This window comes from Pelecanus crispus, chromosome 9, assembly GCF_030463565.1.
Source record: "Pelecanus crispus isolate bPelCri1 chromosome 9, bPelCri1.pri, whole genome shotgun sequence".
In the NCBI taxonomy this organism is placed as follows: domain Eukaryota; kingdom Metazoa; phylum Chordata; class Aves; order Pelecaniformes; family Pelecanidae; genus Pelecanus; species Pelecanus crispus.
The window spans coordinates 11,421,143-11,447,301 of NC_134651.1; the positions used below are offsets into that span (position 1 = coordinate 11,421,143).

Sequence of the window (26,159 nt, forward strand, 5' to 3'; positions counted from 1 at the left end):
ATAATTAGGCACCCAGCCCCAGGAATGCGAGATAAGGGCCGAGACCTTGCCGTCACCCTGCGGGGACGCAGAGAGGGGGATGCACCACTGCCACCGCCGGCTGCCGCTCCCCCGGCCCCCCGGGAGGTGCCCCCCGCCCGCAAGAAGAGGCGCCCGGCGCAGCGCTCGCACAATGGACTTTATTCGAGACCTGGCGGGATGGAGGAGGGGGATGCCGGGGTGTGGGCACCCAATGGGTACCCCAGGGGTACCGCTGCAGCGGGGCGGGGGGGCTCAGGCAGCCCCCCCAGGTATGCACACGCGTGCACATGCACATACACTCCCAAGTGTGCACACACACACGCAGAGCAAAGCCCCCCACCCATCTGCAGGCACCCTGTAACCCCCAGCCCATCCCAACACTGTGGGGAGCATCCCCTGTTCCCCGGAAAGGGGGTGGTGGTGGGATGGCAGGAAGCCCATCAGCGTGGCGTCAGGCCTGCTGCTCCCTGCACCCCCCACGGCTTGGCCATGCAGGGAGAGGGGAGCCAGCCCCACGCCGGGCACCCCACAGCGGGGAGGGGGAATGGGTGCCGTGCCCGGCAGAGGTCGATGGGGGTGCTGAGGGGACGCGTGGGAGCAGGGACGTAGCGGGTGCTCAGGGCACCCCGGGGTGCGGGGCCGGGGGGGCCGTGGCCGGGCTGGGCGAGGAGTAGCATGCAGCGGGCGAGCGGCCCCACGAGAACACGTGCCATGCGGGAAGGCGGGGCGCAAGCGTTGGCAAAAACTGGCATTCCTCCCCCAAAAGGCATGCCCGGACCCCTGGCACGGCCCTGGGGGGCCCCCGAGCCGGGGTGCCACCCCCAGCCAGGACCAGGGGGACTGGTCGCCCTTCATGTAGGCACTTGGTTCCCTGCTAGGGGTGAGTGACTTGGGGACGGGGACATCGGTCCCGGGACCTGCCGTCTCCCCCCTCTCTCCACCCCACGTTGCCCCACAGCAGACATGGGGGGCCCTGGCTGGGCTGAACCCCCCGCTGCAGAGCTGGCTCGGGTGTGCTATCGCTGGTGGCCCAAAGCCCCCAGCCTGGGGGTCTGTGCCCACCCGGCCCCCCCGGCCCCGCAGTCTCCCCGTGCCGGCCCCACGCACGTACAAAAGTGTAGAAAGCCCCGGCACCGCGGCACATCCACGGCCCCCCGGCCCCCCCGCACCAGCCCCGTACCCCGAGGCAGCAGTTCACAGTATAAAACTCAGTCCGATAAAAGCCGGCCGTGGAGAGAGGAGAAAAGACCCCTGCTCCCCAAATCCCCCCCGCCGCCCCGAGCCGAGGGTGCCAGGCACGGGGCAGGGGCACCACAGGATGCTCAGAGAGGTTTAGCCATGCCAAGGGGGGCGGGCCTTGCCCAAAAGGGGACCCCGGAGTGGTTTGGGGGGAACATGCGAACAACCAGCCCCACTGATTCAGTCCCTTCAGTTTTGGGGGGCACATGTGGGCATCGGGGCAGGGGATGAACCTCCCCAAGCCCTTCCCCGTTCTCATGCAAAAATCCAGGAGGGCAACGATGTGGCCAAGCAGGGCCGGGGCACGGCAGGGGCACACTGGCCAGGGGGGGCTGCGGCAGCCCCCCGAACCCCCCCTGCGCCCTGCTAGCGAGGGGGATCGGCGGCAGGGCCTGTCCCTCGCCCAGCGCAGGGTCCGGCCGGGGGGCAGCAGCTGGGGGGCTGGACCCCCGCCAGGAGAGGCAGGGCACCCCAGGGGGGCATCAGGGCTCTTCAGCCTCCTCCTCCTCCTCCAGCGATGCCACCCCAGAGGAGGCGACGTCGGAGACTTTCCGGCGGAGCGGGAAGTCCTTGCTCAGCACTACCTCATCCTCGGCAGGCGAGAGGCAGGCTTCGGCGTAGGACACGGAGTAGAGGGAGTCCTGGCACCGGAGCCGTGCCAGGCCCCGCAAGGCACTTTGGCTGGCCGGGGGGGGCAGCTTGGGCAGCAGCAGGTCCTCGCTCCCCAGGGAGCCCAGCAGTTTGGCAGTGAGTTCGGAGGGGGACACCATCTCCAGGCTGCAGAGGCTGGAGCAGAGGGTCTCGGGGGAGAGGGTGTGCGAGGAGTCGCTCTCGGGCTCGCAGGAGCCGTGCCGCATGCCCAGCTGGCACAGGTGGCCCTGCAGCAGGTCTCGCAGCAGCGCGCTGGCAGGCACCGTGCCGGGCAGCTCTGCGGGGAACCGGGATGCCCGTGGTCAGTCCGGGGCAGGTGGCACCAGGGGGTGCCAGCTGCCCCCCTCCCTGTGCCCTGCAGAATGGGAGCGGTGGGATGGGAGCAGCCCCGTGCCAGGCACCGTGCCCGCTTTGCCCACAAATTGCTGCGTGCATGGCAGTGGCAACCGCCAAAGGAAAAGCAAAATATGGTCTGGCACCGGGGAGGGCGTCACATTGCAGGGCTTCCCCATCCCCGGCACGGGCACTGCTTGCCGTGGTGCCAGGCAGGGGCACTGCCCCGTAAGGGGTTGGCCAGGCTGGGAATGTGGCCGGGCATGAGGCACCCCACTCCTTCAGCCCTTGGCACCGGCAGCAGGACACCGGCAGCAGGACACCTTGCCCGCTGGGCAGATGCCTGCTCGCCGTGGTGCTTACCGGCGGGCTGGGAGCTCTCCGTGGAGGGCACGAAGTCCTCGTCATAGGACTCGTCGTTGGAGTCGTCCCCGTCCACCGAGGACCAGGCTCGCAGCTTGGCCTCGGCGATGGCAAACTGCTCCGCCACGCCTGGCATGGGACAGGCACAGGTCATGCCGCGCACTGGGAGGTGCCCCCAAAATCCCCCTGCTCCGGCGCCTCTGTGCCCACGGTGCCATGGCACCAAGAGGAGGGAGGAGGGAGGGATGGATGGGGACAACCCACCCCACCGCCCCTGCCCTCGGCCACGGTGGGGGAGCGTGCCCGCCGGCCGTGCCCCGCGTGGTGCCCACCGGCAGCGAAGCGTGCCTCCTGCTCGCCCTCGCTCAGGTGGCAGTAGGAGTTGAAGGCGCTCTCCAGGGCGGCTGGTGGCTCCACCGGCTTGCACCAGCCCTTCCACTCGATGAGGTGGGCAACGCGGCCCTGCGCCATGGCCGTTGGCTTCGTCACGTGCTCCTTCACCACCTGCGAGATGCCTGCGAGATGCGCCCCCGCGTCAGCACCCCCCAGGCACCCCGAGTCTGCTCCACAGAGCCCATGACCCTGGGACCCACCACCCCCCGCCTCCAGCCCTTGGGATGTGGCACCCCCATGCCCATCTTTTGGGTGCCGCCAGCGACCCCAGGGATACTTTGAGCCCCCCAAATCCCAGAGGGGTGACCCCAATACTCTCCCTAAGAGGCCCAGCTCCCTCACCCACAGGAGACCCCCCCCCCTTCCCCGATGTCCCCCACGCCAGGCGGGCAGTTACCATGCAGCGAGGAGCGGGCCAGGGCGGCGATCTCCTGGATGGTCAGCGCGCGCCGTGACTTGGGCAGCATCTCGACAGTATCCTCAACATTGACCTGCCGGGGCGGGCAGGGGCGTCACGGCCCCCGGCCACCCTGCCTGCCCCTGCCTGCCACCACTCCCCCTCTGGGAGCCCTGGGCCCTGGGAGGGGGCTCAGCCCCACTCTGTGCCGCAGGGTGCCATGTGGCAAGCGTGGGGTGCCTGCGCACACATGTGTGTTACGTGCACACATGCATGCGTGTGCAGAGGGATGGTCACAGCCGCTACATGCAAGGCAGTGGGTACATGCACACCCGTACCTGTGTGCACATTCCCACGCTGTTAGTACACCTGTATGCTGCTACTATGTGCACACACACTGCACACACTCACACCTGCACTCATACATGTGTGGACACACCTGCACACATAGACATGCTCAGTGCATGCACGCCTGCACATGCCCACTCACATAACCACATGTACACGCACTCGTGCATGTGCACTGACCAAAAACACACACGCGCCCTCGCTGCACGCACACGCACGCTCGCACATCCACTCACTGCAGCCAGGCCATCCTCACCATGCACACACGTGCGCTCATCACCGCGCACACACGCGTGCTCACTGTGCACACTCCATGTGTGCATGTACCGCACACATACGTGCACTTGCTGTACACACACATGCACCTGCATGCGTGCACACACGCGTGTGCACATGCCCTGTACCAGTTGGTGCCATGGAGCGTCCTCCCCAGCTCGTGCACGCACACACACATGTGTGTGCAAGGCTGCCGTGGCCGGGCTCCCCAGTGCCCGCTCCCTGGCAGCACCCGCCATGCCGGGACATCCTGCCACGTGTCCCCATCACCCATCCCGGCCATGCCAGGCCCCGAGCCCATGGCCACGGGGGAAGCGATGCGGGATTTGGAGGCGCGCAACAAATTGCATTGCCATGGCAACGAGGCACCGTGGACTGATTTCTCCCAGGATACAGCCCGGCTCGCGGCTGACGTCAGAGCAGCCCCGGAGCCGGCTGCGAGCTGGCAGGGCCAGGCGGGCAGCAGGGCGGTGGGGCCCATTGTGCCCCCGGCCACAGCCAGGACGGGCGGCCTGCCGTGGGGTACCGGCACACGGGGACCCCGGCCAGGCCCGGCCGGGCTCGGCGGTACCTGGAGGAAGTCCTGGCTGTCGAAGGAGGCCTGACGCACCAGGCGGGGCAGCGGGCGGGCAGCACTCAGCGGCGACAGCGCTTTCACCTCCTTCCACTCCACACACAGGGTCGTGTCCACGGCCACTGCGGGAAGAGCCAGGGAGGCATCAGTACCTCCGTCCCCCCAGCAGCCCCCTCAGCCCCCCACCCCAGGGAAGCGGCTTCTTGCCTGGTCTGAGACCAGACACAACTCGTCGCAGGGCCGCTCCGGAGCAGCCGGGTGCTGCGGCGCGGGTGACTCACGCCCGGGCAACTCTTCCACCTGTGTCAGCGGTAACGCACGGCCCCAGCCTGGCACCGGGGACCGGGCGCCCGTCCCGGCTTGGTGGCTGTTTCGGGAGGGGTGGGAGTAGCTGGACCAGGCTGGGGGGGGGCGGACAGGGTGCATGGAGGGAGGCGGCACTGGGCTGTGCTGCGGGGGGCTGTCGCTTCTCCCCCATCTCCAACACGCCCCTCCCCAGTTCCCCATCTCTGGGGCAGGAGAGAAAGGAACAAAAAAGGGGGGTGGGAGGATAAAAGTACCCTCACACGGCCTCCACTCCAATAGCCTGACCTCCTGGCACTGGCACCCCAAACGGATGGGTCCCCACCCCCTCGGGCACTGACTCCCAAACACCGGGGCCAGGGAGGGTCCCCTGTCACCGCAGCCCCCGGGCCAGGCCAGCCCCCAAGGGGCCAGGGCAGGATGTCCCCAAGGAGCCTCATTCCGCCTGCACCGAGGTGGGCCCTGCTGACGTAAACCGGCCCTAAGGTGGGATGTGGGGGGGGAGAATGGTGCTCCCCTATCTAGGGGTGGCCCCTGGCTCCTGGAGAAGCAGCTGACAGCGTTGCCCCCGCCTCCGTCCGTGGGTAGGGGCACCCAGTGTTGATGCCCAACATCCCTGCCCCCCTAGCAACAGCACCCCCAGGGCCCCTCTGGCGCGTCTGCAACACCCCCAGCGCCGTCCCAGCCCCCACCGGCCCCAGCCCCCAGAACACCCTCGGATCACAGCCACAGCCCCCATCGCCCCCGTCCCTCCTGCGGCTCCCCCACAGCACCCTGTGGCACCCCACGCCCTGCAGCACACCCCTGCCAGCCCCCATGGCCCTTCAAACACCTCTATCCCCCGCAGCACCCCATAGCCTTCAAGGCCTCTGACCAGCACCCCAGTCCCACACCCCCTTCCCAGCCCCCTGGACCCCCCACACCACCCACCAGCTCCCCCAAAGCTGCACTCCAGCCCCTCCAACGCCCCCAATCCCTACGCATCCTCACCCCCCATATCTCCCCACATGCCCTGGGCCACCCAGCTGCCCTGGAGCAGCATCCCCAAGCCCCAAACCCCCCGTCCCTCCGTAGCCCCCATCCCCCTATACGTACCCAAGTCCTCCAGAGCCCTCAAGCTCCCTGTATCCCCCCCCCATCTTCAGGCACCCCAATCCTCCGTGCCCCCCTCCCCACTTCCATACCTCCCTATATCCCCCAGCCCCCATAGCCTCCCAATCCCCACAAGCCACCCCACACACCCCATCCCCCAGACCCTCAGCTCCCCCACAGCAGCCTCCGCCGCCCACCTTCCCCTATCCCCTAGCCCCCGTAGCCCCCGACACCCCCACCTCGTCGCCCCGGCCACCCCTCAGCAGCCTCCCCGCACCCCCCTACTCTCCACATCCCCGCACCCCCCTATACCCTCGGTACCCTGAGACCCCCTCACGGCCCCCACGCACCGCCCCCCGGTCCCAGCCCGGTGCCGCTCACCCACCGATGGTGGTTTTGGAGCCGATGCAGCCCATGCTCCCGGGGGGGCCCCGGTGCGGGCACTACCGCCGGCTCCGCGCCGCCCGCATCGCCCCCCGGCCGCATGGGCGGCCCCGGGCAGCCCCCGCGCCCCGCCGGAGGCCGCTGCCGGGCCGGGCCGCGGTGCGGGAGCCCCGAGCGGTGCCTGCGCCGGGCCGGGGAGCAGGAGGTCCAGAGACGTCACCGCTGGGGGAGGAAGAGGAGGGAGAGGGGGAGGCGGGAGGGGGGAGGGAGATGGGGAGGAAGAGGAGGAGGATGGGGAGACGGAGGGAGGAGGGAGAGGAGGAGGAAGGGCGGGAGGAAGGCTGGGGAAGAGGAGGCAGAGGGAGGTGAGGGAGAGGAAGGACGGGGAGGATGGGGGAGAGGGAGGCTGGAAGGAAGAGGAGGAAGGGGAGATGAGGAGAGAGAGGAGACGGGGGATGAAGGCAGCCGGGGAGGATGAAGGAAGAGGGGGGCTGAAGGAAGAGGAAGAGGGGGACGGAGGAAGAGGAGGATGGATGAAGGAAGAGGAGGAGAGGAAGGCCGGGCACCGCGGAGAGCGCCGAGCCAGCACCGCGGACAGCGCCGCCCCGCCCGGCCCCGCCGCCCGCGGAGCCCCCCCGGCCCCGCGCGAGCCCCGGGGGGGGCAGGGGCCGCTCTGGCCCTGCCTGCCCCCCCCGCCCGAGGGTGCCACAGGGAGCGCACAGCCCCTGACAGAGGGCGGGGGTCCCCGCCTCGCTGGAGCCGGGTTTGGGGCGGGGGGGTGCAGGATTTAGGACATCACCTCCGACGGCAGCACCACGGCCTCCCCTGCAGGAGATCCAGGCCGGCACTGATGCCAGGCTGAGGGGTTAACCCACAGCCAAAGATGTCTGTTCATTCTGAAACCTACTGATGGCAATTAATGCTGCGGTACCTTTTCCCCAGCACAGAGGGGCACAGGCGGGCGCTGCCAGGGTGCCACCCTCCCTCTTGGCAAGCAGGGCACCGGAGCAGCCCGAGGGCCTCCCTCTTTACTCACTCGGGAGCTCCTGGCCATTAACCCCCCCACCCCAGTCCTGCCGGCCTCTCCCCACCAGCTGCTTCCCAGCATGGGTGCTGCCAGGGTTGCAGCTCAGACAGATCAGCCTCTCTCTTCTGGGGAACAGCCTCTGGTTAATTATTCTGTGCCCTCTGGGCCATGGCCAGGGTGACTCAGCAAACACACCAAAGACCAGCCCGGCCCCAAGGGGGGACCAGCCCACCCTCACCTCCATCCCCAGGTGGGAGACCCCCACCAGGGACCCCCACCTGCAAGAGAGAAAGTTGTGGGGGGAACCCAGCTCACCTCTCCCCTCTCCTGCCCCAAGGCAGAGCCCAAGCAAGGCACACAGGTCCTGCCACTTCTGTGCCCGCAGGGAAAGGAACATCTAGGGACATGGGGGCTCTGCTCTGCAGCCAGGGCTGCCCGCTCCACCACAGGCCCCCCTGTGCAAGGCACAGCTGGCGAGGGGGGTCCCAGGGGGCCGGGCTCCAGGCACATCCGACCCCCTCGCCACCCCCCCAGCCCCGGGGTGGGGGGTACCTTACCATCTGCCTTGGGGTGCCGGGGGAGGCTGGCCCCTGCCTGGGCTCGAGGCTGGCACCCCCACGCCAGCCCAGGCGCAAGGGACATGGGTCAGGGGGCGGCAACAGCGGCACACGGGGCATTATTTAGCAATGTTCTTTTATTTCCAGTTTTAAGGTGAAAAGATGCCTTTAAATTCTCAATTAAATACTCCATAAAGAAAAAAAAAAAAGAAAAAAATTATTTACAAATTCACGTGACCAGTAATTGAAGCCTTGTTTTAATAATTACACGTGCGGCTCGTCACATCCGGCGCTCTATAAATACAGGGGACGCGGATGGGGGGGCCGCCCCGTCGTTTGCCCAATTGTGGCCTTAAACGTTTGGGAGGATGGGGGCTTCAGGGTGGTAGGAGGGGACTCAGCCTGGCCCAGAGACAAGGGGTCACCCCCCCTCCTCCCTGGCACCCTCCCCAGGTGTCAGAGCAGGAGCTGGGGGGGAATGATTTATATTTAAAATAAAAAACCATAGGTGGGGGAGGGTCCAGGCAGTGATGAAGGAATAGAGAGAGGACAGGGGAGGGGGAGAAATCACGCTCCTGTCCCCAAACCAAGTTTAATAAGTTTATATATATATAATCTCTCTATATTTCAGCAAGAAGTGGGGAGGAGAAAGAGGAGGAGGGAGAGGAGGGGAGAGATATGTCCCCATCCCATCCCATCCCCCCTCCCCATGACATGAGTCCGGGGGTGCTCTGCCCCGCTCCCGGAGACCTGGTGTGCCTGCGCTGGGAGGGGGGAGAGGAGGAGCCCCGAGGGGACCCACCGCAACAGCCACCTCCATCAGCATCTGTTTATTATCGTTGTGACAAACTAGTACAGGCCTCGCAAACAGAACTGGGACAGGGGGAAGAGGGAGAGGAGGAGAACTGAAAAGAGAGAGGGGGGCTGCAGGGGGCACAGCAGGTCCCTCGGCCCCAGCATCAGCAAGTCCAGGGGGGCCAGGGGTGGGAGGGGATGGAGTCGCTCCCCAGGGTGCCCCGCTCTCTCTCCCCCCTTCCCCCTCCTCCTCCTCACGGCTGCTCAGTTGTTGTCCGACTCGTCCTCAGCTTCCCGGAGCCAGGTGAAAAAGGCTGTCACGGATTTGAGAGCCACCCCTTTGCCCTGCTGCTCGGCCGGGTCCTTGCTGGACTCCCACTTGTAGAAAGCCTCCTCCTTGATGACGTCCTCGTCGTAGAGGGCATCAAAGAACATCCGCAGCAGGTCTGGGGGGGCACAAAGCAGGGCCCCTGCCATTCCCCAGCCACCAACCACCCTGCTGGGGTGGGGGACACACCTGCCACCCCCCTCCTCAGCCCACCCATCCCACAACACTCACTGGGAGGCTGGTCCAACTTCACCACCAAGGCTTGCAGGGCGTAGAGTGCCTGGAGCTCTTTCTGCTCATCCCGCAGGTACTTCTGCAGCAGCTTGGCTTGGTTGCGGATGACCAGGGCATCCACGCGGTAGGGGTTCTCGACTGCAGGAGACAGGGCGTGAGAGGGGGACAGTGTGGGGAGGGGGACACATACACACACACCCCCCCTCACCCCGGTACTCACAGACGATGGCCGAGTGGCACACAGACGTCATCAGGGCCCTGATAAATGTGTTGGATGAGACCTGCTGCTCGCTCAGGTTGGCCTGGAGGAGGGAGGGTAGAGGGGCTGTGAGGTGGGGAGGGAGCTGGGAGGGAGCCCCCAGACCCACCAGCGCTGCACCCACAGCCTCACCTCGATCCAGTCGTGTATTCTTTGGTTGTTCGGGTTCTCCTTCAGCAGTTTGTCCATTTGCTTGCACAGTTCCTCCGAGGTCAGCTCCTTGCGGCTCGGCGTGTCCGAGCTGTCCCCCATCGTGTACTCCAATTTCTGGGGGAGCAGGCAGAGAGGAGCTGTTAAAGGCAGCACAGAGGAACCACCACGCTCCTGGCAGTAGGACCCCCAGGGTTCCCCCCCACGGCCTGTCCCTGCCCCTTGCCGCCACTGAGCTCCCACCTGCTCTGTGACAAATTTGTTGACATCCTGGTCTTCAGGCAGGAATTCCTTCCAGCTCAGGCCCCCGTCCCGCCACAGCTTGCCTACGGTCTTCTGGCTCTGCAGGACAGACAGACAGTCAGCATCAGCACCCCATGCCCTCCATGTCCAGGGAGGGGGATACTGTGGGTTGGCCATGCCACCCCCGTGACCCAGACACAGCAAGGGATGCCCCTGCCATCCCCTCTGGTGGCAGAGGGGTTCCATCCCCACATGCCACCCTGCCCCCCTGAGCAGGCTGTCAGTCCCCGAGGCAGTGGCCGACAGCTACACGAGCTCCGTGCACTTACCATGCCCTTGCACAACAAGCCCAACACCTCAACCAGCAGCGTGGTGGCCTTCCCAATTGGCACCAGGGGCTTCGTTATCTCCCTGTGGGGCACAAGAGACCTGTCTGAGCTACCTGCCCCCAGGAGCCCCCCTGGGACCCCGTGGCAGCCCTACGGAGGGGCACGGCCCTCACCTGAACAGCTCCTCCATGGGGATGCCTTCCTCTTGCAGGATGGGGGTGATGAGCTCAGCCAGGTATAGCCAGATGTGTGGGATGTCGATCTCCATGTCTTCTGCGATCTCCAGGATCTCCCGTAACCTGCAGGGCAGAGGGGGGCCGTTGGGATCCAGCAGCCCCCATGCCCTCAGCTGGGAGGGACCTCAGGAGGTCTCAGCAATGAGCCCTGCTCAAGGCAGGGCCAAATTCAAAGTCAGGCCAATAGCAGCTCAGGGCCAGGCAGCCCCAGCCCCTCACCCTTTGTAGTACTGCTCCTTGGAGAGTGTGCCCGCCTTCACCAGCTGGCACAGCAGGACCCCCATGTGCTCGCGGGAGATGGTGCTCCTCTCCAGCGTGGACTCAATGCCGTTCTGCACGAAGATGTAGAGCAAGGAGGGGCTGCCCAGCTCCTGCACGCACTGCAGGGCCTCCTGCGGGGAAAAGAGGGGTCAGTACTGCCCCACAGCCAGCCCCAGCCCCCCCCTTCATCCAGGCACCGCCAGCACCCTGCCCAACAGCGCTGCTGCACAGGGAAGCAGACGGCATGTTATGGGGGCCATATGGTGCTGTGCCTGGCCATGCCCTCCTCTCACCTTCATGTCATTGATGTGCAGATATTCCTCTATGATCGCCTTGGATTTCTTCTCCAGCTCCTCTTCCGACAGCGCAGGCTTGGGAGATGCTGCGGGAGGTGCTGGCTCTTGCTTAACTGCGAGGAAAGAGCAAGGATCAGGCACCGCCTGGGACAGGCAGAGCCCAGGCCACAGCCAGACCCCCAGGACACCGCTCCTCCCCAGCTCACTGGTCTCTCGGCTCCTGTCCCGCTCCTCCGTCATGCTAGCAGCCTTGCGCACGGCCTCAGGCCCGCCCTGCTTCTCCCGTTCTCGGCTCCTGTCCTCTGTCTCTTTGCTGAAGCTCCTCTTGGTGAGGGCAGACCTGTTCCTGTCTGCCCGCTCCCCCCGGTCAGGACGCTCCAGGCGGTCGCTGCCCTTCTCCGAACGCGACTCCCGGTCCCCTCTGTCCCCAGCCTTCTCTGACCTGTCGCGGCTGGAGCTGCTCCTGGGTGGAAGAAGGATGGACACAGCGTGAAGAGCCCATCACCACCCTCCCTGACCCCAGACTGCAGAGGTCTGTGAGGCAAGGCTGTCCCACTCCAATTCCAGCCCTTTTCAGGGCCCCTTCTAGCACTTGACCACCCTCGGAGAAAAAAAAAAACAACCAAACAACTTTTCCCTGTTTCTCCCCTGTTCCAACTCATGCCCTTTGCCTTTCGCTCTGTCCCTTGGCATGGCTGAGCAGAGCCTGGCTGCATCCTGCCCACGCCTTCCCCCTACTGCAGACTGTGGTTAGATCCCCCTTTGTTTTCCTCTTCTCCTGAACAAACCCAACTCCAACTCTCCTTGGCGACCTCATACTCCAGCCTCCACAGGACTCTCTCCAGCCCATCAATATCCATCTGGTCCCAGGACCCCCAGACCCAGCACCCAGGTGTGGTCCCCCAGGTGCCAAACAGCAGGGAGGAAGCCCAGGGTGGGGTCAGCCTTCTTTGCTACAAGGACTCACCACCGACTCTGAGCCCCCCCAAGACCCTGACCTGCCACAGGGGCTTATTCCAGCCCAGACACCATATGTCTGTCAATACATAGGCAAATCACTGCCCAATTCGGGGGGTTCCTCCCTGGGCTGCAGACCAACACAACAAGGCAGGGCTGGCCCCTCACCTCTGCACCACACGGCGGGACTCCAGGTTCTCGGCAGTGGTCGACTGCTGGAGCGCTGAGAAGCGGTTCAAGGTGCTCGTGGCTGGTCGCCCTGAATCAGATGCTGGGCGTGAAAAGAGGGGAGTCTCAGAGTTCAGCACCTCCCCAGTACAGGAACTGCCAAGGGAAAGATCCCCCCCGCCCCTGCCCCATCCAACAGCACCCAGCCAGCCCCACACTGCCTACCTGCATCTGCAGGCTTCGCGCCAGACCCTCCGCTGCTGCCTTTGCCCCAGCTCAGCCGCCCACCTGGCGCAAAGAGCTGGTTGTTGGAGTCGATGGATCCAGGCTGCAGGTGGAGAGACAGAGTCAAGCTCTGAACCCCGCACCAAGGCAGGATCCGGGCCAGGCAGCCAGCTCAGCTGCCCACACTGCACCCCCGGCCTCACCTTGGTGATCTTCGTTAGCCGGCTGGTGTCGATGGGCCGGTTGCCCTTGCTGATGGGCACCGTGTTCCAGCCATCATCTGCAACCAGGCTCCCACGCCCACCTGGGCACAAGGGGGACAGACATAAGGCACAGCCTGGCCTCGAGCGGTGCCCATCGGGAGCAACCCACCCCTGGCAGCCTCAGGTGCCCCCGAGCCCAGGCACTCACTGCTGGAGGATGGCCCGGGGGGTCCTCTCCTCTTGTCCTTCGACATGAGCTGCTGCACTTTGATGTGTTCCCGATGCTCCTCCATCTCTGCTTCTTTGTGGATCTGGTCAATGGTTTTGGGGCCCTGGTCTCCTCGCCGCGGCACCCAGCTATTCTGCAGAGGGCAGGGAAGAAGGGAAGAGGGCACTGAGCTGGCTGGAGGACAGAGGCAGAGACATTTTCCCCTCCCAGCCATCCCACCCTTAAAGCCTCAGGCCGAACTCCTGCCTTGGCCATCACAGCTCCCTGTGTGCTGTGGCAGCTTTTGGCACAAAAGGGCTCAGTTTCCGGAGCCCCCCTGCATTAAACAGCCGCCAGTTACTGTGTGCCCACTACTACTACCATGCTAACCAAGGGCTGTGGGCTAGCATGGTGTCTCTGGGGCTGGCCACAGCTTACACGCCCACCTCTCCCCTCCCGGTCACACATGGACTGCTGGCACTTGGAGGACACAGGCCAGCAGCTCCACAGGACCAAGCAGGGGACGGAGGACAGTCCCCAGGCTATAGCAGGCCACACGTCTTACCCGTCTGAGGTCAATCACATCCTGCAGCATGAAACGGATTCGGGATGATGTCTTCTTCTCTTTGATGATTTTCTCCATCTGATTGAAGTACTGGTCCATCCTGGGCTATAGAGAAACAGAGTCACGGTCACATCCCTCCCAAAGGCAACGGCAGGGCAAGGCAAGGCAGGGCAGGGCAAGGGGTACCTTGGCCTTCTCAAAGTCCAAGTCCTTGCCAATGGTGGTAAGCAGGCGGCAAAGGCACTCAAGAGACTCCTCATCGTGATTTTTGAGCAGCTTCACCACGCAGTCATGCATGATGGCCTCTGTTAACATCTTCAGTTTGAAGAGCTCTCCGATGAACTTGATGTTGCCCAAGGATCGCCGGCGGGCCTTGTCCCGTGCCTCCTCCAGCTCGTCCTTCATGCGCGCCTTCTCCTCGGGCTGCAGGGAGGGCACAGCAGGGCAGCTCAGAGCCCAGAGCTACCCTGAGGACACCTACAACAGCCCTCAGCTGCAGCCTCCCACCCCAACTCACAGCACTGGCATCGTCCATCTCCTTCTGCCGCTTCTCAAAGATCTCGTCGTCGTCCTTGTCCTTCTCAAACTCCTTCTGGCAGCGGTTGAGCAGCAGCTTGCGGAAGTTCACAGTCACCGTGGGCTTGTCTGTTGTGGGCACTTTGAGCTGCAGGGAAAGGTACAACCCAGGCAAGGAACATGAGTCGTATCTCCCCCAAAAACTGGCCACCTAAGGCTCAGGCACTGCTCAAACCAGGGAAAAGCCACCCTACACCCTCATGATGCCCTGCTAAGACTCTGGACTTGGTCCTCCATCCACACGCCCCACTTTCCCAACCCCACACAGAAGGACCTGCACCTTGCTGAGCTCAGCTGAGGCCCCCAGACAAACCCCTGCCAGCTTGGCATGAGATGCCCCAGCTCCTGCTCACCCCCATAAGGCAACGGCACATATTAGCATAGGCAACAGAGAAGTTTGGCTCCGAGATGGCCTTCTCGAAGACGAGGTCGATGACACCCTTGAGCCGCTCCTCCGTGTCGATGGACAACTCCATCACCTGCTTCATCAGCTGCTGGAACATCTGGGGCGTCAGCTTGTTGAGGATGCTGCGGACACGGCGGAGCAGTTCCTGAGAGGACAGCAGGGTCAGCAAGAGCCAGACACGTCCCCCCCACCCTACCACTGCCCGCCCGCCCCAGCTCCCACCTGCGTCTTTATGTTCTCAGGATCCTCCTCCTCGGAGGCACGCTTGCTGCTGGGTTTCCAGGCCTTCTCAGCCTTGTTCAGCTTGACGTCCTCGTTGAGGGACACAGTGGCAATGATTTTGCGGGGCTCCTTCCTCTGGCTCTGCTGGGAGCGGCGGGGACCCAACCCTGAGGGCTGACAAAGGGAGAAGAAACTCAACTCTTTGCTCTGGCACTAGCCAGGCGGGCTCCTGGGGTGTCCCCATCCGCCTGCTCAGATCCTCAGCTCCATCACAGACATCAGTGGCCCAGACACAGTGGCTCGAAAGCTTGATCATCACGGAGAGGCAGAAGGGGACAGCGTGAGCAAAGCGAGGAGATACTCACCAGGCCCCGGTTGCCCATGACGGGCCGGCCAAGGTTGGCAAAGGAGGGGGTGAAGTCAGGGCTGCAGTTCATGCCGCTGAGGCGGATGGGGTCGAGTGCCCGCAGTGGGGTCTTGTTGGCCTGCGAAGGTACACAGGGCTGAGGATGCCCGGGGGCAGAGGAGCGGGACGGATCCATCCCCCAGCCTCAGCGCCGGGACAAGGAACTGGAAAGATGGCCCCAGAGGTGCCCCCCCGCACCGACCCCAGGCTCAAGGCTTGTTGCAGATGCTGCAACAGGACCCCGAGCACAGCAGGTAAGTCCCTGCCCTGCCTTGACAAGCACAAAGAGGAGCCAGGCCCCCACCTGGGCACCACCCACACTCCCCCAATTTCCAGGTCCGCACCGACCTTGTCCAGCACCACGTCTGTGATCTGGGGCAGCCCCTCAGGTTTCTGCATGCTGGCGAAGATGAACTGGAAGCCCAGCAGGAACTCACGGTCATATCGCTTCTTCTCCTCGGGGTTCAGCGGCTTCCATTGCTCTGCAGTGGGGGGCAAGAGGGAGACCCTGATGTGGCCTGTCCCGTATACTCTACCCCGAGCTGCAGCAGGTCCAGGCCCACCCAGGGACCAGCGAGGTGGGATGTAGACAACCACAGAGCTGCCCCAACCTGGTATGCCATGAGTACAACGCTTCTTGCTTAGACAGAAAGCCTGATGCTACCAGCTCCCTGCCTCCTGCCAGGACCCTCACGCTGGGACCTCTGTCCCCCACCCCATGCCAGGCTTGGGGACAAGACCGGAGGAGAGCGTGAGGTTTAGAACAGCAGGACCATGCCACCCCCACCCACCCGACCGCTACGTCCAGAGGTGGTGGCTCCCAGTGGAGGCCTGGGCCAAGGCACGGCTCACCTTCCTTGTAGCGGTACTTCTGGTCGGCAGCCTTGCCCTTCTCCGGGGCCAGCTTGTCCTCCTTCTCCTCCCACGTCTCCTCCGACTCTTCCTGTGGACGGGCGGGGGCTGCATCCTCTGCTTCACGGGCAGGGGCGGATGCGGGGGGCTTGTTCTCCGCCTCTGAGGCACTGTCACTGATCTGAGACTGCATTGGGAGGGATGGGGACAGCAGTCACCCCGCAAGGCTGGTCCTGCCCCCTCCACCCCACACCCAGGCATCTGCTCCCCCTCAGATCCTCATTACCATCACGGAGCATCAGTGGCCCAGACACGATGGCACAAAGCAGAGTTCATCACAGGAGGAATCGGAACACAGGGTGACCCCTGGACCCCCCTGGGACACTCACCTCTTTAAAGGCATCCAGCAAATCGCCTACTGCCTCCTTCTTGTTCAGCTCCTTCATCCTTCGCTTCTTCTTTGGCACCGACACGGCGACTGCGAGGAGAGGCAGGGGGGTGAAGGACAGGAACCCTCCCAGTCCCCCACGTACCCTGACACCAGCTCCAGGGTCACCAGTGAGGCCCCAGTAACACCAGGAGAGCTTCAGGATGGGACTGCGGGGAGCCACGGGGACATGGCCCTGCCACCCCAGCACAGCCCCCGTCCTCAAACACGCTGTGCACCCACCTGGGCATCTGCAGCCCTGCGGGTCCTACACACAGCCCACCAAGGCACCTCGCTTCCTCAGCGCGTGGCCCAGAATACACCCCGTACAGACGCACCTCACACCTCTCCCCATCCGTCCGCTGTACACCAATTTACCCTATGCCTCTCCAAAGCACCCCATCCACACCTCTTCCCTAGTGCAGTGCTCCTCATCCTCCTCAGGGGATCCCTGCGGACACCCACACGCCTCTGCAGGGCAGCCCTTACAGGGACACCCCTGTACACACCTCTGCCCCCACATATGCTCCCCTCCCTGGCACCCCTATACACCACCCCATACAGAGGTGCTCCCCAGAAGCACATCTGCCCCCCAGTCACATTCCTACAGCCCACTGTATCCCTGCACAGGGTGCTCTGTATGAACACATCCTGTGTACCCATCTCCTCCAGTACCCCGATATAACCCCCACACCCCTGTGCAGGGTGCTAAAAAAAAAAAAAAAAGGAGACTTATCTTCGCCCCAGCACATCCCCAGGGCTCCCTGCTTTCCCCAGGCACCCCTATGTACTTGCACACCCCTACACAGGGTGCCCCACACAGCTACCGCTCCGTATCTCCCCTGCCACCCCTCCACCTGCTGCGCCTCCCCATGCCCCTGGGGCAGCTGGGGACAGCCCTCAGATACAACCCCAATACACCCGCCCTACACCCCCGCGTAAGGCGTCACATCGAACATGCTTCCCTCATGGCACCCCATCACCCAGGGCACCCCATGCATACACCCCTCTATACCCACCCCATACTCCTGCATACAGATGCACTTCCCCAGACATCCCCCCCCAATCTTGCCATCCACAGGCACCTTGTCCCCCCCTCAGCACCCCATGCCCACGTATGCTGGGTTACCTAACCCTGTCCCCCCCTCTGTACCCCATACCCAGGTGACCCCCCCCAACCACCCAACACCCACCCTGGGGCAGGCACCCTGCAGCCCCACATGCCCCAGCCCAGCATCCCCAACCTTGCGCGGTCGCCTCCGAGGTCTGCGAAGGGGCAGGGGCTGGACTCGAGCTCCGCTCCTGGGCCTCGCCAGGGCCTTCGCTCTCCTCCTCCTCCTCCTCTGCCGGCGGGGAGGCAGGGGTGCCAGGCTGGGCCGGCTCCTCAGGCTCCGAGATGGGGCTGACATCTGACTCAGGCTGCTCCTCGCTTGGCTCCACTTTGCCGGTGCCCTCCACCCCGTTGGGCAGGGGCAGCTCTTCGGGTTGGGCAATCGGGGAGTCCAGGGTGGGCACGGGCACCAGTGTGGGCACCGGCTGGCACACGGGTGCCTCGGGGACCGGCTCGGGCACCTCCTCTAAGACCCCGTTGGCCTCGGCGGGGGACTCGGCAGCGGGCTCAGGGCAGGGCTCTTCCCGGGGTGGCGGGGGGCTTGGGGAGGCAGGTTTGGCGGGTGCTTCAGGGGCCTGCGGTACGATGGGCGGCGGCGACGGCGCAGCCGGCACCAGGGGCACAGCTGGCATTGGGGGGACAATGGGCACCGGCGGCGCCTCAGGGGGCACAGGCGCCTGCGGGGCAGGCTCCGAGAGGGGAATGACGACCTCCTCCTCCTCCTCCTCCTCCTCCTCCGCGGCCGCTGTGTCCATGTCGGGCGCGGGCATGAGGGGCAGCTCCGCAGCCCCTGGCACTGTAGTGATGGCGCTAAACGTCTTGTGCGGGTCGGGCGGCGCCTCGCCCAGCTCCACTTTAGTGTCCGCATCCACGGGGGGCTCCATTGGCACCAGCGTCACATCCGAGAGCACCACGGGCTCCACCTCGGGGATGAGGGGAGGGGGAGGCGACGGGGACGCCGACTTGCTGGGCTCCAGGGAGACGGGCTTGCTCACCACCAGCGCGGGCTTCGGGCGGTCATCTGCAAGATGGGTGGCATTAATGGGGGGCTCTCTGATCCCCGGCTGACCCCACATCCCCCCCCCAGACCCCTCCATCTGCAAGTGCAGTAGGATCAGATGTGCCAACCCACATCACAAATCAGTGACAGGGACAACGGCGTTCCTCCAGTGCCCAGGGGACAGCTGGCGTGAGCAGACAGCCCCCATAAACTCTCCTGGACCCAACATGGGGACACTGGTCCCCAGGTATGTAGGGAATGCATTTGACCCTACAAACCCCAGGTGAACCGAGGAACTGCGAGGCTGGCAGCACGCACCCCGCAGTGCTGACAACAGGGAGCCTGGCAGCAGCCATGCTGGCTGGCACACCCACCCCCAGCGCAGGCACTTACCTGGCCGGACAATAACTGCTACATGGGGGGTCTCTCCGTTGGCCTGGGGCTCCAAACCGCTTCCAGCCTGGAGGGGTAAAGAGGGAGTTCAGCAGGGCCCCGTGCACATCCCGTGGCCCCAGTTGGGGAGTCCCCTTACCTGCGGAGGGGTGGGGGTAGATGAGGTCCTTGCTCCGGACATGATTTCTTCAGTGATGTCTTTGCCGCCTTGGTTGGGGTCTCGTATCCGGATCTGTCCATGGGAGAGAGGGGGACCCTGTCAGCAGGGTGGGGGACCCAGCACACAGGACACCCCCTTTCCCTGGGCCTGACACCCCCAGGACACCCCCTCCTCCCAGGGGAGAGGCCAGAGGCTTATTCAGCGCTGTGCCTGCCCTGGCCCCACGCAGCTTGGGGACTGGCAGGTGCCACCTCCCCTCCCCACAGGGCACAGCACCCCACAGACACCAGCCTGTCCTGATGCCCAGCGGGCAGGGACGGCATGGGGCAGGGTGAGCCTTGCAAGCCATTGTGCCACGCAGCCGGAGCCAGTGTCATGTCCCCAGGCCAGCGCCCATCTCCAGGCGTCAGGGGATCCCAAAGCATCACCACACTGGCACAGGGGCTGCAGGCACCCCCCCTGCCTTGGGGACAGCAGAGGGGACCGGCCTCGGCACGCAAAAGTCGTGGCGAGCTCCGTGCCATCCCAGGCACAGCCCATACACCCGCAGCCTCACTGGCCCCGTGCCTGCCGTGGGTGCAGCAGGAGCCGCAGGGCATCCTGCTGGGGTGTGAGTGGGGGGAGACGCGTGGGTCCCGGACGCCGGTGCGTGGCACAGCGCAGCCAGGGGTCTTGTTCTCCCCACCCACAAACATGACCTGCTCCCAGGGCAGCAAGAGCAGAGCCCAAGGGGCACCGAGGCCCCTCTGCCAAGGAAATGCCAGCATGCCCCCCTCTCCGGCCCAGCAGCACCCCTGCCCCCCGGCGTGGGGCCATGCCGGCAGCCGCCCGGCTCCCCGCTATAAATAGGCCCCGCGCGAGGCCTCCGAGCGCCGGCATCTCCAGGAGCAGACAGCAGTTGGCAGCCGCGGCACCCCCGCCCCCCCGGGAGCCGTGACTCAGCACAACGCTGCCCGCCGGGACGGCCAAGGTCGCCAGCACCCACCACGCATCCCGGTCCCCTCGCTGAGCCCCCCAGCCTGGGGGGGGGGGCACGGCCCTGCGCCGCACCCCTTCCCCGGCATGCTCCACCACATCCCATCCCGCACACCACGGGCACCCGGGGCTGGCACCGTCCCCTCCTGCACGTGAGCCCCCCCACGCCTGGAGGCGGATGGCTCCTTACCGTCTTGCGCTCTCGTTTGGGGGGGATCGGCGGCTGCTGGCTCACAATGACCTGGGCGGTAGGGACCCCCGCCGGGAACTGCTGCACCCCCTGCGCTGGGTAATAAGCACCCGCTGGAGGAGAGGAGAGAGCGTCAGACCGGCCAACCCAGATCCTCCAAGCCCGTCCTGGGGATCCCCTGATCCCCCAAAGACAGGGGTCTGTCAGGAGCCTGGGGAGCCTGTGCCGCTCTGCAGCGAACCCCCATCGCATCCGGCCCGGATTGTCCCAACCCGCCTGACAGGCCTGACCAAATTCCTTCCCCGTGAAGCAGAGCGTCCCCGCGCCGCCCCCACGCCCAGCCGGGCCCCGCGGGCGCCTGCTGTGTCCACTGGCTCCACGCCACCGATGGCCCCACCGGGACGCTTGGCCATGCCAGGTACGGGTGTCCCGGCTCCGCGGGCGGCCGCCCTCCTGCCGGCACCCTTATCTCCCCGGGGCCAGGACCAGCCCGAGGGCGGCACCAGGCAGCCCCATCCACACCCTCCATTCACACCCAGGGCAAGGGGCTTGGGCTCCCCTCGCAGTCCAAGCCCCCAGTGAGCCCAGCCCAGAGGAGGGAGCCGTGCCGGGGGCCAGAGGCCGAGCTGGACCCCATCCAGGGCTGGCACAGCCCCCGAGAGGCACTCCGCTCCTCCCAGGGCATCCGTGAGCATCACCCCCAGAGCGATGCCACATGGATATGGGTGTCGGGGGGGGACAGGCACAGCTGGGCCCTGGCCCCTCCGGCTCCAGCGCCTTCCCGGCTGCGCTGAGCCTGGAACTCACCCAAGGTGCTCTGGTAACTGCCCCATCCCCAAGCCAGGGACCCCTCCCTCTGCCCAAGGGGTCAGCAGGGGCACCAGATGGGCCCCGCACCCCAGGATGGGCCAGGCGCAGGGGGAGGGACGGAGACCCCGAGCTGCCCAGCCCTGGGGACCAGGAGGGCCGGCCTGTCTTGCCCGTCAAGGGGCATGCCATGCCAGGCCGCCCACCCAGTCTTGTGGGCACGCTGTTGCCAGCTCCCCTGGGAACAGCCGCAGCCCAAAAGCGGAGGCAGGAGGCAAACCCATCCCGGGACCCCGCAGAGACACCCAGGGGATGCCCCAGCACCAGGCACGAAGGAGCAGCCGTGCCCTGGCCCAAGCGTGGGAGCCAGCTGCTGCTGGGGGCCACCTCCCTCCTCCGAGGGGCCAGCTGGGCCCTGAGACAAGAGGAAGGGAGGCCGGGCACGTACCTGGCTCAGGAGAAGCCCATCTCTGCCCCGGTTATGCTCTGCTGCCGGGCCGGGGCCGGGCCGGAGGCCTCGGCTCACATTTCTGTGTCTGCCGGGCCTCCCAGGACCAACCAAGCCTAAATATAGTCACAGCCCGGGTGGCCACATGCGAGCGGGGGGAAGAAGGGGGGGCTGCTCACACCGCTGCTCCCCAGCGCCGGGAGAGGGCAGGCACGGAGCGGCCCCGGCACCCCAGGCTCGGCTCCTTGGGGAGCGGGGAGCTGAGGCAGGGTCAGCAAGCACAAAACTGCTCACCACCTTGACGGTAAGCGAGGGGGAGCAGGGGATAAAGTCTGCCCCAGCCCTCCGCCAGGAGAGTTAAACATTAAACGGCCCCGATTTGGAAAAGGGCGGGGGCGGATGGACCGGTGGGACATGATGCGCAGCCGTCAGTGCTGCTGGGAGACAGGCAATACCCCCTGCCCCCCAAAACAGCCTGTAACAGAGTCACAGAGACAGCCCCAGCAAGCTGGCAAAGGCAGAGGGGGGTGTGCGCTCAGCTCCTGAGCACAGGGGGCTGCAGGGAGGCCAGAGGCAGGGTTGCAAAAAAAGGTGGGGGTGCTGGGGCTGGAAGAGCACCAGGGAGCAGAGCAACCCCCCCAGCCTGTACCGTAAGTCCCGAATTCTGTGGGGCTGGCTCCAGGGTAAAAACTAGGGGCGCCAGGCTGGACCGGGTACTGTTGGGTTGGGACGACGTAGGTGGAGCGACCCTGCAATGGGGGAGAAGAAAGGTGGTCAGTTACCTCCCCTGCGAGGCTCAGACGTACCCCCAAACCACAGACGTACCCCCAAACCTGCCTGTGAACCAGCTGGGCGCCAGGGCAGGGAGCAGGACGCAGGCAAAGTGGGCACGACGCGCCTTGGGGGGCTGCTGAGGAGGGGGACCAGTGCTGCCTGCTGCCTCTCTACAGAGTCGGGCAACACCCTACTCAAATCAGTGGATGCTCAGAGAGCCTGGGGGACCCCTTCCACCCTCCCAAAACAGACCTGGGCTCCAACCCAGGCAACACCCCCCCGACCGGTGCCCACCGCAGGCCCCTCCCACAGAGCTCAGGACATGGCCCTCACCTGTCCGGGAATGTAATAGGCTCCTTGGGAAGGTGTGTAGGATATCTGGGAGGGTATCATCATCACCTGGGAAGCAGCCGGATACACATGGGCAGGGGGGCCGGGCCGGGCCGTTGTGTTACTCTGCACACGGGACGCGCTGGCGGGAGGCTGCGCCCTGTTCTGGTAGAAATGCTTGGGGAGAGACGGGGCACGGCGTCAGGTGGAGCGCCAGCACCCACGCACACAGGAGGGAGACCCCCCCCACCCCAGGACGCAGCCCCCACACCCCTGCCCCACACTCCCCAGAGTTGCCCCCCAGCCCAGCACCATCCTGTCCCCACGCACCTGCGTGGCCGCCTGGGTCCACCCGACCCAGCTCATGCCCGGCGCGGCCCCCTCCCAGCCCGACCGGGGCCGGCAGCTCCAGCGCCCGGAGCCGGCCACGGCCGCACGCAGCTCGGCAGCGGGTCCCGGCGTGCTTCGCACCGGTTCCCGGCGCTCGCATTGAATGCTGGGACCTGTAGTCCCGCCGTGCCGAGCCGCACCGGACAGCCGGGGCGTGCGGAGCCGGCTATTCCCCCCGCCCCGGCCCACACCGTTCATCCCGACCCAGCTTCTTTGCTGGGCAGGAGCATCCCTGGGAGCAGCAGCTCAAGCCCAGCAGCAAGTGGGCAAGGAAGGGTCCGCACACGCACCCCAGGGCAAGGAGAAAGCATTACCTGAAGAGACCTGAATCCTCCCTGTTAGCAAGCGCACGCGTACAGAGGGAAAAGGGGAAAGAGAGAGACAGGAGTTACCCGCATTGGGACTGGGCCTGGACGCAGGGTGGCTGGCAGAGGAGGGGACAGGAGGGGAGCCCTTTGCCTGGTGCCCACATCCCAAATCCAGTGGGGTCCCCTGTAGGGACCCCCCAAGGGGCAGGGAAGGGTTTGAGGAGCTCCCAGCTGGCACAGCCAAGGACGTCACCAGATCTGTCCCCAGCAGCTCCTCCATGCAAGAGGGCCGATGGAGGTCCAGAGCCCTGTATGGCACCACAGGGCCTTGGGAGACCCCCACAAAGTGGGGAGGAAGAGGAAGAGGAGGATGAGGAAGGGCACAGGCAGAAGCAGCAGCCTGGGCTGGGGTTAGCACAGGCACAGCCACATGCTGCAGGCTTCATGCAAGGAGGAAACTGGGGAGACACTGCAGGGAAACCCCCCGCAAAGTCGAGCATGTCCCCCCCACTTTCCCCAGACCATCCTGTCCCCCACCTCTGGGGTCCCCACGTGCACCCCGGCCCCGGGTGGGTGTTTCTGTGCAGTGTCGGTGCAGGGTGCTGAGCATGCGGGGTGCGGGAAGCGGGTTAGTACCTGCTGGTGAATAGCCCGAGGCCCTGCTGGAAACTGAGAGAGGAGGAGAGGGATGTTTGGGACAGGGGAGGAAGGAGAGAAGAGCAGTCACTTGGTGGGCATCCCCCGCTGGAGGCACCTGCCCCCCCACCCCAGGGCCGGGAGGTCCCCAGGCAGCGGTCGCAGTCTGGATCACGGGCGCGCTCCCCCTCGCAGGCGCACGCCAGCCCCAAGGGGCACCACGGGGCTCCTCGCGCCCCTGGGTGCTGTGGCGGTAGCGGCTCCTGGGCCCGGAGGCAGAAAGCTGCTGGATCCCCCCCATCGGCCCCTCCAACCCAGGGCAAAGCCCTTACCTGGCGCGGCTGAGAAGGCGTATTCATTTGTGAGGTCGGTGCCGGGTTAAAAACCACAGGTGCCGTCTGACCGGGTGGGAATGTTGGCTGGAGGGAGGCAGGGAGGGAAGGAGATGGCACCGCCACCCCCAGCACAAACTGGGGAGGCAAAGCTGGGTCGTCCCCCCCACCCCAGAGGGGCCGGTTACCTGCGGCAGTCCAGGAGAAGGGGCAGGGTGCGGGGCTGTCGGGGCTCCTCCTGTGGGCTGTGGAGCTTTGTTCATTTCATGGGGTTGTGCATAAGGATCCCCTCGCTATCTGCAGGGACAAGGACAGCGGGCATTAAGCCGGAGGCGGGGAGCACCCCGGGCACCCATCTCCTGTCCACGTCAGCCCCAAAAACGGGGCATCTCCAGCCCCTCAGCATCAAGCCTGACGCCGGCCATGCCCCACAGACAGCACCATGCCAGGGCGCAGACCCCCAGCCACCCACTCCTGCCCCGCTGGGGCACGGGGAGAGGGTGAGCACTGCCCAGCCCGGACAGGTCCCCGCGCCCCGCGGAGCAAAGCCCCCCATCGTGCCCCAAACCCGGCTGTGCCCACTGGCGGGACGGACTCCCCCTGAGGTGACCCCGCGGAGCCCAGCCAGGTGCCCCACGCAAGCAGGCACCAGCGCTCATGGCCTGCCGCCAGCACCCAGGCCACCACCGACTCCGGGGGGCTGGGTGGGCCGGCGGCACCCCGGCGTCAGCCATGCCGTGCTCCACCCCAGCTGACCTACTAAGCGCTTCCCCTGGCCGGCCAAACCTGTTCCTGCTGGTGGTGCCGGGTCCCCGGCGTACGCCACAAACGCCTACCGGGGAGGGCAGGGAGCAGCTCCCGCGTCCCCCCGCGCTGCCGACGCTCCTGCCCAGGGGAGCCGGTGGCCCCCCACCACCACCGGCACCCAGACCGGCCGGGCACCCTCCCGGCAGTCCCGGGAGGGACTTGGCAGCCGGTGCCGCTCTCCCCGCCCCAGTGCAAAGGCCGCCAGGGCAGGAAGGAGAGGCGATGCCCCCCACCCCGCACCCTGCTGGGGGTCCCCTGCAGCCCCACGGCACCCGGCGAGCCCGCTGCTGGCCGGGGCACCCGAGGGAGCAGCCGCGGTGCCTCCTGTAACCTGATGCCCGCCCGCGTCAGCGCCGCCGGCCCCCGGCCCCGCCGCGGGGCACTGCCAGGCACGTCCCACCGACGCCGGGCCACGGGGTGCCCCAACACCCCCGGGGCCGTAACCCTGGCACAGAGGGGTGCCACCCCATTGCAGGGGTCCCCCCGGCCGCGTCCTCAGGGCAGACGGCTCCTGCAGGGGTTTCAGGAGGTGGCAGCCCAGAGGCCCCCTACTCACCGGGGAACCGAGAGCCTGGCACGGGCATCCCAGCACGCCCGCCCTGCCCAGCCCCGGGATGCGGCAGCCTGGGCCATCTTATCTCGGCCTTGGCACCAGTCATCCCAAAAAAAGGGGGAAGGGGGGGTGTCACACAGGGGAGGGGACGCCCGGAGAACAGCCCCGGCCTCCCACCGCCGGCACGACCGGGAGCGAGCAGGATACTCACCCCCCCGCGGGAAAAACCTGGGCCGGCTGAGCGGGCCTGCAGAGACCGTTCATCCGACTGACTTGGAGAGAGGAGGGAGGGGGAGAGAGAGATCAGCCCCGGCCCGCCGCGGGGGAGCCCACCCCGGCCCCGCACCGCGCCCTCCCCGGCCGGCCCGGCGGTGCCCGGCCCGAGGCAGGTCCCGGCCCGGGGCGGGAAGGGGAACCGCCGGGAGATTTTGCAACAACAGGAGCCGCCGTGGCCGCTGCCTCCCCCGCGCCGGGAGAGGCCGGGGCCTGCGCCGGGCCCGCAGCCGGGGCGGGGGGGTGGGGGTGGTCCCTGCCCGAGGCCGAGGCCTAGGGGGGCCCGGGGCAACCAGGCCCCGCCCGAGCGGGGCACCGCGGGGGCGGAAGACAGGGCTCGGCGGCGGGGGCCGACTCGCCGGGCGCCC

The 26,159-nt window shown here is 66.2% G+C and overlaps 2 protein-coding genes and 2 non-coding genes across 4 annotated transcripts; all 4 read right to left on the reverse strand.

The window, feature by feature from the left end:
- Positions 1–1,742: 1,742 nt before the first annotated feature.
- Positions 1,743–6,406, reverse strand: FAM131A (family with sequence similarity 131 member A). The gene is made up of 6 exons (XM_075717048.1): positions 6,376–6,406; positions 4,593–4,717; positions 3,398–3,491; positions 2,940–3,122; positions 2,608–2,736; positions 1,743–2,188 (listed from the first exon to the last, which is right to left on the reverse strand). Exons 1-6 carry the CDS (start codon positions 6,404–6,406, stop codon positions 1,743–1,745), a joined length of 1,008 nt encoding a protein of 335 aa, XP_075573163.1.
- Positions 6,407–9,003: 2,597 nt separating this feature from the next.
- EIF4G1 (eukaryotic translation initiation factor 4 gamma 1) lies at positions 9,004–25,760 on the reverse strand. Its single transcript, XM_075717138.1, has 32 exons — positions 25,730–25,760; positions 24,347–24,455; positions 24,159–24,245; positions 22,496–22,669; positions 22,038–22,137; positions 20,134–20,246; positions 18,948–19,040; positions 18,809–18,875; positions 17,549–18,436; positions 16,267–16,355; positions 15,878–16,064; positions 15,374–15,507; positions 14,985–15,122; positions 14,620–14,793; positions 14,345–14,542; positions 13,933–14,079; positions 13,602–13,838; positions 13,416–13,520; positions 12,851–13,004; positions 12,643–12,743; positions 12,440–12,542; positions 12,215–12,317; positions 11,296–11,552; positions 11,087–11,202; positions 10,752–10,924; positions 10,470–10,595; positions 10,297–10,378; positions 9,968–10,066; positions 9,707–9,841; positions 9,536–9,617; positions 9,313–9,453; positions 9,004–9,199 (listed from the first exon to the last, which is right to left on the reverse strand). The coding sequence occupies exons 2-32, from the start codon at positions 24,419–24,421 to the stop codon at positions 9,018–9,020; spliced, it is 4,860 nt and encodes a 1,619-aa protein (XP_075573253.1). The 5' UTR covers positions 24,422–24,455; positions 25,730–25,760; the 3' UTR covers positions 9,004–9,017.
- LOC142594386 (small nucleolar RNA SNORD66) lies at positions 14,868–14,942 on the reverse strand. The gene has a single exon (XR_012831380.1). It is a non-coding gene; the product is annotated as a small nucleolar RNA SNORD66 (small nucleolar RNA).
- LOC142594384 (small nucleolar RNA SNORD66) lies at positions 16,145–16,221 on the reverse strand. The gene has a single exon (XR_012831378.1). It is a non-coding gene; the product is annotated as a small nucleolar RNA SNORD66 (small nucleolar RNA).
- Positions 25,761–26,159: the final 399 nt, after the last annotated feature.